We start from the raw sequence: 13,099 nt of genomic DNA on the forward strand, positions 1-13,099 counted from the left end.
TGCACCATGGTAAAGGTTAAAACGCATATCTCTTTGGACAAGCGCCAAGGGTATTTTGTTAATAGTCTATAGTTGTCAACCCGTCTATCGTTTGCTATTGTTTAATATCGATACATTACGTTATTGACAATGGCCTGTAATATATGAGAAGCCTGGAGATATCAAGTGAAATTAGCTATGTCATGTTACATTTCTATTTTACATGTATTAATATGTTCTTGCTAAAGCTACGAAATGTTTTAAGTTGTGACATTAATATTTTTTAAGATTGGATCAATCTTCTTAATAAACTTATTGTGGTATTTTAAGTTTATCACTACCTCGCAGAGAATCGTTTGAAAAGAGTTCATACATTGCACTGCTACATTAAATTAAATTTCAAGCGTCGAATGAATAATGAACATAAGCAGACTGATGTTTGAATACAACCATGCTGACACATAATTTAGCTATATGTTATCTGCATAACACAGTTTGAACAACATGCGCTGCTCAAAATAACTTAGTGGAGAAAACTTGGACCAATCGATTTGCATACCTGTAACAGCGTCTGTAAATAAACGTGTCATTCAATCAGGTTGGCGTTTAATGAGGCCATATTTAAATCAACAATCTGCCTTCAATTTACACTTAACAAATATTTTTTCCTGGCGCCTTGTCAACATTACACGAGCCTTATTTGAGTACAAAAGATAGCCGTATGTTTGCCAACTACTATATTTTTATCCTAAAATGTTATGAACAACAAGCTTAAGGTAACTTCACCATAATTTATCAATTACATGGATAGCCAAATGCCGTAATATGTTTTGTATTTGTATTTAGATCCATATAATAAGAAGTATGATCAAAACTGTCGATGGATCCGCTGGTGCTCACTGATACGAACTAAATTGAGCAATAACATCATATCAATGTGAGAAAAACAATCATCTTGATACCATTTGATCGAAAACGCAACCTGAAATACAAAAAAAAATGTTTAGGTTCAGCGCAAAAAAATCAGGGTCGGTCGGTTTAGTACAAATAAACAACTTTATTTACGCCTTATGAATTCTATGCAGTGCGGTGTCCCGTATAAACACTCAGCCTTATGTTTTGGTTTATGGCCATTTGCAAACGAATGGCAAGTCACGGTGTTGTTGTTAATGTTCTGAGTATTTTGCACTGTAGCGACACTGATTTTGCGACATAATAATGCGGTAAAACTAGTGTGTCGAGTTAAAATCTGTACTACAAAGGCTGACAAGTGTATCATTCTGTATTGAAGTGTTAAATAGATAGTGTTATCTTTGAAAATATTCGCGTATGGTTAAACATAAACACTGATTGTTTTCGATGAAAACAATCTGCTTTTCAGGGAACTGCCAGTTCACTATCTGTTTCGTGTTCTCTTTAAACTTGATCCATTTATCAGAAAACGATAACCGGCTTTCCGTTTTAGTGCAGGTAACAATTCCTAACGAGGTAGTTTTATGTGCGACCAAAGCCGCATAAAGCTAATGACCTAATTACATGCACAGGAATACACTGTCAGCTGCAATGTGTTTAAATGGTATATCATTAAATATCGTCATCGTGAGGTCGATACGAGTCTTTACTGACAGGTTTATAACAACCGCCGGGAGAAGTTATCAGGCAGTTAACGCAATGGCCTTATGCGGTAATACATCTTTGTTGAAAGTTAGTTCGTATGTTAGCGTGGTTTTTTTGCTTATAGTGCTCGTTACGGTTGTAATACTTGTTTGGTCTATGCCCGACATCAAGCTCGTTGATGGCAACACACATATTTGTTTGCAGGAGAATGGATATGTGCGATGCAGCGAAACGGTGACAACTTTAAATCAGATTTTAGAAAAGGTTAGTCCTTCTTTGAAATAAGCATGAAATGTTACAAGGCTGTGATAAATAGCGATGCTATATGGGAAAATACCACTGTCTATAATAATCTAGATATTTCTTCTTTATGTTACTTGAACATTTATAATAGAAAACCATATAACTACGTAAGGATAGAGCCGGACCGGCTAGCTCAGTTGGTAGAGCGCTTGACTACAAATCAGAGGATCGCGGGTTCAAATTTCCGCCCGGCTGTCTAACTTGTGAAATCACTCCTACGGCCATTATCCACCACCTTTTGACTAAGTACTGCAGTTCTCTGTTACTGGCATTAGTACGTTGACTTGTACTGGTTCACCAGCTAAACCAGGACAATATAGGTGGAACACTGACCTCCTTGATATGAATGCAATCGTGTTAAAAATGGCGGCAAATCCAATTAAAACAAACGTTGGAACTTATTTGTGTAAATATCGATCAATCTTTAGTTCGTTTGCTGAGCGACGTTGATCAATCGAGTTTAAAACAGCGATTCGCAGTGTTATTAAATAAATGTACAATCATCGTGTGTTATTCATCTCGTCTAAATATAATATTCAATCCCTCATTAATTTGTAAATACATTTGTACTTTGAAATGGTTTTGTGATGACCTCGGAATACCCACTTCTTAAGTACAGTCACTACAGAAGATTTTGTATTTATTTAATTCCTTGCTATATAAGCGTTTAAATGCAATTTCCGTATCATCCAATATTTCAGGAAGTTGAGAATGTTTATGCCAAAACGGCGAAGCAAGATGCAGAAGATACAACAACATATTTTAATAGTAAGTAAAATGCCATGGGGTATGAATTTTTTCATAAAAAAACACATACAACAAGCAATATAATTTACAATTATACGACCATAAACACATATTAAAACAATAACAATAAGGATGCACTTAGCGTGCGGAAACCTCCGCCTAATTAGGAAGCTCTTCTAGATACTTCCTGTTAATATGTCGTATGTTTCCAATTATAGGAAATAGTCCGAAAAATATGTAATCGCCTTGAACATACTAGCCCTTAATTACATAATTTGTTTTTATCTTGTAATTTCTTATCGTCCCAGAAAACAAGACAATTTTCAGCTTTAGCTCATTAACCTATTATAAAGACAAAAATGCATACCTATTATATAACGATTCCACAATTCATTCGACAATAAAGTACTGATCAAACAGACGCACCATATATGTGCAGTTAAACTTAGCACTGTTTTTACTCTGCATTTGCTTTATTGTGTAATTAAATATATGCGTATCGAAACACAACACACATTGTATGTAAACCTGCAAGATATCACATGTGCGCACAAGTTGGCAATATCTTGAAGCTAATTAGCATGGATACTGAACATGGTTAAATCAGATTGACACAATACAACACAGAATTATCAAAAGTATAAGATTGCAGAGAAAGAAGGCGATCAATAGGTAATAACCCGAAAAATGAAAGCGAAAGTTACAATATCTGGACATTCTATAACATGCAGTAGTTATTTCTCTTTCATGTTATGTTAAATATAATGTATGTTTTAGTCACGGAATGAACAAAATAATCGAAAATGTCTGGTGGCACCTTAGCTCAGTAGGAAGAATACTCGGCCGTTTAGCGAGAGCTTCAGTGTTCAAATTCCGGACACGCTTCCCTAAAATCTAACTCTTTGATGCTTATTACTCCTGGTTCTAATAATTATTGCGTGTTTAAGGGGTAATTTCATAAATATGTTTTATGTATTTATAGATAACGTGCAGATAGAGCTAAAGAATGATTACCTTGCTTCAATTCCTGACATGAAGCCTGCAGCAAAACTCGTCGGCCAAATATCAAACCCAAAACTAGGTATATTTATTGCACAGTACAACGTAAGTCGTTCATTGTTTTTTTTTATCTTTTAGAGACGTTTCAATAACGAAATGTATTTAAGCGTAAAACAACACTCTGTAGATAATGGATGTTTATCAAAAAAAGGTTGTGTAGTTTCGTCTTGCAACACAATAATTGTAACTATGTTTTTCGTGCAACTAAACTTTAATGTGTATGGCTAAACTAAAATTAATGGAATAGGTGCGTTCGTGGCTTTATGGCAGAGACTGAAACAAGTATCATTGTCCTTTTAAATATACCCAGTTTTTGTCAAGTAATATGTCTTACTCGGTGAGGTAGATGCATATTATGCACGACCGCATGGAACTGTGAGTACAACACTAAGGGAGGTAACACAAATCGGTTAAGTAGTGCGGTTACCACTATTTCATTAATTATTGATATCGATAATCGATTATTTGCTTCCACGGATAGTTCGCATAAAAGTGAAGGACTCAAATATGTGTGCAATATTATACCCTTAAGTGAAAATTGAGCTGAAGAATTATTATCTAGCAGCAAAACCTAACACGATGACTAAAGCAAAGCTCGTCGGCCAACTATCTACAAAAACCCGGTTATGTTTTAAAGGACAAAGTGTACTTTGTGCATTTTTTAAAAAATATAACAATATGGCTCTGTGATTAGTATCAAAACACTTCAAACGTGATAAGTATTTTAATGAAAGGGAAGCACTTTGAAGGATGTTGAAATATAAACATGTTTATTTAAACAACTTGTTTTGCGAAACACGAACAGTTTGAATTTGAACAATTGGTAAAACTGTTCACAAAGGCAAACTTTACAGTAAAATTGAGTTTTCGTTCGTACAACTGATTCCGTTAATCACTTTTTGTTACATCTTCTTAAGGTATTTTTTTTTAATTTTAGAACCTCAAAGAAAAGAAATGGAAACAGTAGTTGCATGGTTCCACGGCCGTGATTTGGACTATACTACCGGTTACATGAGATACGGTGTCAGATACCAGAACGGTCGCCTTATTGTACCTCTCACGGGCACTTACAATATTTACTCCTTTCTGAGTTTGACAGAAAACAATGACTCACCAGAATACCATTCAGTGAAAAGCACAAATGAAACGCTGGTGAAACACGCCATGTACAAATATAATGTTAAGATTGGAGAAGACGTGGAACTAGCGTCCTCTCTTCAAACGCACCGACAGTCGACCGGTCGAAATTTCAATGCTTTCAGCTCGCAGATTTCAACTTTGGTACAGTTAGAGGCTGGCGACGAAATTTCGGTAAAAATCAGCGACATAACTCTTACGTCTTATCCGGGCGATAATTTCTTTGGTTTGCACATGATTTGACTAGTTGTCCACCCGGTGGGGATGCGTGCTCGCCGCGGGGATGCTAATAACCAAAGGCCCCACACAAGAAAAAAAAATAGCAGCCTCGAATGAAATTCAAAACAACGCTGGTTTTCGTTCTAAGTAGCGCTAACGCTAATATTACACTACCAACGAAACACGATATATAAGAATTAACATTTGAAAACAACTTGATCTTTTCATGCTTCAAGTTAAAAACATACAATAAAGGCCTAAGCATACGAACACGAAATGTTTGGACAGGATTGCCATATGCCGAATCACACTCTCAATAATATTCATTCTGGATACCTGCGTGTTTGATTTGTCTGTATGTGTCTCATTGCATTTTACGACCTCATGTTTAATCAACGTTTAAAATAATTTGGCTTATTGTACCATTACTATACAATTTAGACGTATGTCTTGTTATGTACAGGTGTACCTTTTTGTATACTTAAACAAGAGGACTGGGTATACCATATATATCCAGTATAAATATAAAATTGGTTAAATGCCAACATTAACTCTGACTACTTTGATTCGGATTCTTAGTGTACACCGAAGAAGCAAACAGTTCTGTTGTATTGTTAAGGCCATTTGAATATAAATCAATAACTAAAGTGGCATTTTTAAAAAATAATTATCGGTTGTACCCTATATTAAACTGAGACTCAGTCAATAAAATGTCACTGTTCGCCGCAACTGCATTTCACAAACAAGTGTCGTAGTGAAGGAATGAGCTTAATTTGTAAGAACACAAAGTGATCTTCGAGATCGTTTGGCGACTGAATAATTGTGGTATTGAGCTTAAAAATATGAACTTAAAGGCCCTATAAAGGTGACAAATCCAATTATTATGCATATAAATTAGTCTAATTTTACCGGATTTCAGTTACTCTTGCATAAGGAATGCTAATAATACAGCTTAAGTGCAACGTTGTCAAGAATTATGGAAGATATACCCGTTTTATAATTGGAAGAAATGTTTACAACTTTGCAACTAACGTGACGTGTAGCCCCAAAGCGGTGAGGTATGCTAAAAATAGCCGAAAGAACATTCAATTTAATTGTATTTTAAACATTTTTTACCAGCAGAAAGAAACTTATTAGATCACTACAAACGTTTAAACCATTTAGAAGAGAGTGAGTGATACCGTAAAACGTTGAAAATCAACGATATATTTTTGGTGACCTGAGTCACTTTTACTTTCACTTTTTCGAGTAAACAGCGATGTAAATAAACTGATTGTTTGTAAACACGATTGACTTGGAGGACACTGTATTTTGAGCTCAAAACAAGTTGTATTGCTCATATTTTTATGGTAATGTCCAATAGCACATATATATTGTTTTTTGATAACCTTTATAAATATAATATGGGACAAATATTTAAAAATCTGTAAATAGTTACGGATCGTCACCTTTTAGAGCCTTTAATTCATGCTTTATTTTGCTGTCTGGTTGATAAAATGGTCAAATTGATTTTAAATCCATCGGTTTGTTGCCAGTGTTGTCATTGACAACTATGACATTGAATCCTGCCATTCATTCCTTATTCATAAGTGTGATCTTTTGTAGTCAGGCGCAAGGATAACAATATAGAACAAATGCACATCGGGCAGTTGGGCCTCCATTATATAATAATTGCCGATCCTTTTAGACAATAAATGTTCATACCTTAGTAATATTTGCAGTTTGCAGCAGAAAGGGCAGCAGATAATCCCAGAAAAAGGGATAGGCTTGATAGTTCTGCTAATTTGTGTGAAAAGGCTCTTACTTTGAGATATATGTCCAGGGCAATATAATTACCATAAATAATTTGAAGATAAAGTGTAGCATCGTAATAAACTCATTAGATTGAATTGCTGACAATTCACAAGGCAGGTTGGCAAACATTTCATGAGTATGAAATGATCGATTATGCTTCTCATTTTCTGATGATGACAGAAAAACATTGTATTGAGTTTTGACGGACTTATATCAATGCATAATGGTTTATGTGAGTAAAAATATGTTCTGTTTTGTTCTTATAAAAAGTAGAATACAACGAAATAAAAGAGGAAATTGAATTTGACATTTAAATAGTCAATTACCTTCATCATCCAAATTGTATCGTCTGAGAGTCTTCAATCAATACATGTTCTAAATTCAGGCAAGTTATTTTAAAAATCGCCCTTTTACTAAGTAATTATCGATTTCTGAAATAGCACACACGCAATAACGTGTGTTTAGGATGTTTTCTATAATTTGATTTGTGTTCGTTTTGATATGAAATCCTTTACTGTTGTTCCATTTTGTAAAGGATGTATTTAACACGTTACACGCATTTGAAAATCTAAGTACATGTACATATATATATATATATATATATATATGTATATATAATATATGTATACAATATCAAGTTATATAAACAAACCATATTATTGTGTACGTGTAAATACATGTAACGTATTCGTATGTAAGTAAACTGCCTAAATGGACAGCCTGACATAATAGAAAATCAGGTAAGAACGTATACTCTTGATTTGATATTATTCTTCATCTATTTGAATTAATTCCTTTGATAAATTGCAATGCGCAAAGGACACACAATACCCTTTAATGATAGATACGTGTAGCGTCATGCATCTTCTGACGAAATAATATATTTATAAATTTCTGTACTTTATTTTTTACTTCTACTACTTCTACTACTACTAATACTACTACTACTATTACTACTACTACTACTACTACTACTACTACTACTACTACTACTACTACTACTGCTACTGCTACTGCTACTGCTACTACTTCTACTACTACTACTACTACTACTTCTACTTCTACTACTACTACTATTACTACTACTACTACTACTACTACTACTACTACTACTACTACTACTACTACTACTACTACTACTACTACTACTACTACTACTACTACTACTACTACTACTAGTACTACTACTACTACTACTACTACTACTACTACTACTACTACTACTACTACTACTACTACTACTACTACTACTACTACAACTACTACTACTACTACTACTACTACTACTACTTCTACTACTTCTACTACTACTACTTCTACTACTACTACTACTACTACTACTACTATTACTACTACTACTGCTACTACTACTACTACTACTACTACTACTACTACTACTACTACTACTACTACTACTACTACTACTACTACTACTACTACTACTACTACTACTACTTCTACTACTGCTACTACTACTACTTACTACTACTTAAGTTCGGAACTTTTGCGAAAGGTCGACACTCTAAAATCAATAAATGCATGTTTTATATTCTGTAAAGAAATAAATTTAAAAATCGTTAAACAAATAGACGCGATAAATTATTTAGCAATGAAACATAGCATTCGAATAATATATACTACATTCTTTTCTCCAGAAAGAGTCATACATGATCTTGAAAGCGTCAATCCGATCATTTACAATAACTTGTATTACGCTTTTGCTAAGAGTTTACTCATCAAACTCTCCAGCAATCTCGCCAAATGTGCAAGCAAAAGTCAACTAGCGGAGAGCTATTATAAAAAGTATGATTAAGTTGTATTATCTTACACATAGTTCCATTAGTATGACATATAATAAAATAAATATTAAATTTTACCGTTATGTCATGGGGCTTTTTCTTGTTGTATAGGTTCTGTGATGTGGGCAATCAAGGATAACTGTAACACATGGAGATCACTTTATTCATCAACTTCATAAAGTGTTATATATATATTTTTTATTTATATCTAAAATCTATACATTTCATATTGTTATTTATAATCCATAGCTAGATAGCAACTATTCATACATTTATACATGATTACTGGTATAAACAAATTAAAAGCTTGTTGTAATATGGTAATATAACAACATATCTAATAAATATTTCTGAAAGATATGATAACTAATTATAAAAAGTAAAACTAACCCGTAACACATGGAGATCACTTTATTCATCAACTTCATAAAGTGTTATGAAGAATAGTGGTCATGGTATGTTCACCCATGCGTTACAGGCTGATCACAATGGGATTAGTACTGGGGAATGATGATTTGTTAAATTGATCTTAAGCCTTGATCGACCGACTATAAAAACCCTGTAACTGTAAATGTTACACTATGACTGTTAAATTAACCATATATATGAAGGTACAGTTTTTAGATGTCAGAGAATAGCTACGATGAACAGAAAATAGCTTCAATGCAATGATCAAAATCGTCTCATTTATATAAGGTCATATAGCAATTATGGTATTTGACGTTTTCTTAATATTGCAGTTGTAATAATGCAACTTTTTAACAAAATATAGGTTTTATCATTTTAGATTGTAATATTACTGTATATGTTTTTTATACTTATTATACTAATTATTATAAATAGTAGTAAAATTAGTATTTGTAGTATTAGTAGATTTAGTATTATTATTAGACACGTATATATTTATACAAACCATCCGCGACACAATTGCCACATGTTTCAGTGTTGTCGAAGCAAGATTCACATGTCTCTACATCCTGTAAGGACAAACACAGAATGACATATGTGACTTTCTTAAAGGCATTTCAAACGTTTACAATTCGCAAGGTTAATATATTCAAATGGTATTGGGAACTGTGATAAGAATATTTGGAAGCTGTAACAGTCCTAAAAGACGCCGATCCATAAATTACTTTAAATAATAATTTTACTCGCTACTTGCTCTAAATATTTGCATGCGGAAATTCTCATTACGAGTGTACATAAGAGCTGATTATAATAACTTTATGAGCATGTTTAAAAAAAGGACGCGTCAGGACCCTTCATATTATGTTTCTTTTTATATAACCATGTGACATTAATTTGTATGAGTAAAACATAGTTAAAAACCTAATATATATTTGTTTTCGATTTTCGCCGTTCTCGACAGTAGTTTAGTCAGTGTGGTCAGTTCACCAACTAACACTTATCCTCGGATCGCTGGGTTACCGGAGATAAATGCTCTTTTTTTCTTATTTTCCTCACTTAAATCAGAGGTAGGAAGAGAATAGTCGTAAAACGGATTTCATAACCAATCCCACACAAGTGCTCAGGCTGGGCGGGATATAAGACCCTTCATCCTCAAATTTCTAGCCCAGCGCTCCGACCAACTGATAAAGCCTGCTCAAGATATTGGCATTTTATAGGTTTTTTACGTGTTAACGAAAACAGTATACATTGCGGCAAACTCTCCAACATCAATGGAGATCTTATTCTATACGTATTGACCGTAATAAAAACAGTATACAGTAGTAAGCAGTTCGATGAAATAAAACCTATCTCTCGAGACTCAGTAGAATTATATGAAAGCAATACCTTTAATGATATCTCACTACGCTGGACATAAACCATTACACGTGGTCCGTTTTCGTTACGAGCAAGGGTATCCCAGAAGTCGCTAATGAAATGCAATTCACACAACAATGCCGCACGGAAGTAGCCCATCACTTCACACAACGATCGCAGAACATATTGCTTAAGACATTTCTTGAACGACAAGTTGGGTATCATCACCCTCTTGATGGATTCATCTTGCCTTGGACCGAACCGAATATTGGTGTATTCCGCTGATTCTATCACTTGACATAGGCAAGACAACAGGCAGCTCGCACGAAGAAAGCCACTACAAAACCTCATTTCCTTAAATCGCTAGTACCATGTTCTAAATGATCTTCTTATGACAAGGTCCGGGCGGTTCTGTCACAATCACGACTTGCGGAAGCAGTAAATTACGTTTTGCATCATTAATAACCCATAAAGATAAAGTGCCTAGAAAGACGAACATGTGAATCCATGACAAGTATATTGAGTTCATTTGTTATTGATTTTTCCTACTATTACTACCTATACATACAGTATAATGCAAATATTCATTTACATATACATAATCATCATTATCATCATCATCATCATCAATCCCTTGACTGGTTTGGCCGTTTTGGGAAAACCAGGGACGACGATGTAGAAATCCTCCTCCAGTCAGGGATGTTGTGTGCTGCTGAGATCGAGGTTTATGTGCTCATGTTATGTGTTTGCTGCAATTATGGTAACAATTAACTCATATTATTTGCAGAATTACTATGCTATGCTTCTTATTATTTAAAAGATTATTAAACATGTAAAACGTAAAAAGAAAGTAAATATTTGTGTCATACTAATTGTTCATATTAAGTTGATTACCTGTCTTCTGTCATGATGCTGAGGTAAAACTTTTACTAAAATGGTTAAATATTCGACATTACTGACACACCATCATAACTATTGTCGTTAGAAAATACGCAATAGTGTATGGAGACTTGTGGTTACCGTAATTACTCTAATTTTTCGGACACTCTAAATTTTCGGACACCTTCATTTTGAGCCTAAATAATCATTCGTGACTCTAAATGTTTGGATAGGTTTTTTCTCCATAATTAATGACCCTTTTTTGCTTATCTTGTGACACTTCGATCATGTTCTTACAACCAGAGGTTGGTCATAAAACCTGGGAGATCAATCCCTGAAGGTAATATACTATTTCATTTGTGTTATTGGGAAAATTACCACGTATACCGACAATAAACCATGGTTTCACACAACATCATTTCAAATGATATCGTATTAAGAAAGCAGTATGTTCATTTTTGTGTTCATTTTGTTTCAAAGCCTTTCAGGTAAGCGATTGCACAGATGAGAAGTTATATTCATTTCAAAGCGGAGAAAGAAGAGTGCGATGCAATAACACTATTGCACATTGATGTATTGCTTTCATTTCAATATTATAATTGACAAAAAACACACAGCATACCTGTCTCTAAATTTTCGGACACCTGTTTGTATTGTTTGATTCCGTATCTAGATTTTCCGACAAGATTTTTTATATTTTTTTAAGTGTCCGAAATCTTAAAGTAATTACGGTAATGCCGGAACAGGTAATTCAGTACTTATTAAGTGCTTTGGTTTGTTGAGGAAAACAGTCGACGATGTATGCATAATTCATATACCTTTAATTGTCAAACGCAAAACAACAACTTATGCTGGCAAACGATCAATTATTTATAGTTTGTTTTGAAAACATTCAACGGCCGCCGAGCCGCATTTATATTATCGACTAATAAGCTCTATCGAATTTTGCATTTTTATCAGATACAAATGTTAATGATGCATAACATTTATCTTGGTGTCATTAACTACTTCTACGCAGACAGTTTATTAAGTTTTCAATCCTTCAATACTGTGTTTCAAATAGTTTTTTTACAATCTATTTGGATTGATAATACACATTTTCAATATCGAAACCGAAACGAAAAAAACATCAGTACTATTGACATAATATGCAACATAACGATTTTTGTAAATGTACTCCCAGCCTACACATTAAATGATCATTTTGACAAAGCATTACGTGTGTATAAGGCCTTTATAAAGTTCGTTTTACAATATTTTTTATATATTAAAGTCATGCATCCGTTACAAAATGTGAATCTGCCGATGTTTTGTCAATTCAACTAGTGTACTTACTATGAAGAGACATCGTGAAACATAGCATTTCTTTGAAAGTTAAGGCCATACGTGAAGTAACAATCAATAATCCCCTTTGCCGAAAATTGAATATTTGATAAATAAGCAATAACTGATCCGACATTATCTCTCTCTCTCTTTCTCTCTCTCTCTCTCTCTATATATATATATATAGCTGAGAAATTTAATAAAACATCAACGAATATAATTTCAAATTCACTGGATCCTAAGAAGATACAAGACCAATTAGTAATATATATGAGAGAAATATTTTTCAAACAGTGTAAACATATATACAAACATAATAATCGTATACCCTAACACTTTCGACTATACGTCTTGTTCAGGGGTGTACACAGAGATGAGTTCTAGGTACATGATTGTACATTCGAACAAATAAATCGTAAACTCACGAACTCATATCGGTATACACCCCTGAAGAAGACGTATCGTCGGCTATAATTAGA

At 33.8% G+C, this 13,099-nt stretch overlaps 1 protein-coding gene across 1 annotated transcript; it reads left to right on the forward strand.

Annotated features, from left to right (window-relative positions):
- The first annotated feature begins 1,652 nt into the window (after window positions 1-1,652).
- Window positions 1,653-7,162, forward strand: LOC127845467 (tumor necrosis factor ligand superfamily member 15-like). Its single transcript, XM_052376396.1, has 5 exons — window positions 1,653-1,663; window positions 1,801-1,860; window positions 2,601-2,667; window positions 3,629-3,727; window positions 4,643-7,162. Exons 4-5 carry the CDS (start codon window positions 3,679-3,681, stop codon window positions 5,083-5,085), a joined length of 492 nt encoding a protein of 163 aa, XP_052232356.1. The 5' UTR covers window positions 1,653-1,663; window positions 1,801-1,860; window positions 2,601-2,667; window positions 3,629-3,678; the 3' UTR covers window positions 5,086-7,162.
- Window positions 7,163-13,099: the final 5,937 nt, after the last annotated feature.

This window comes from Dreissena polymorpha, chromosome 9 (assembly GCF_020536995.1).
Source record: "Dreissena polymorpha isolate Duluth1 chromosome 9, UMN_Dpol_1.0, whole genome shotgun sequence".
NCBI classification, from domain to species: domain Eukaryota; kingdom Metazoa; phylum Mollusca; class Bivalvia; order Myida; family Dreissenidae; genus Dreissena; species Dreissena polymorpha.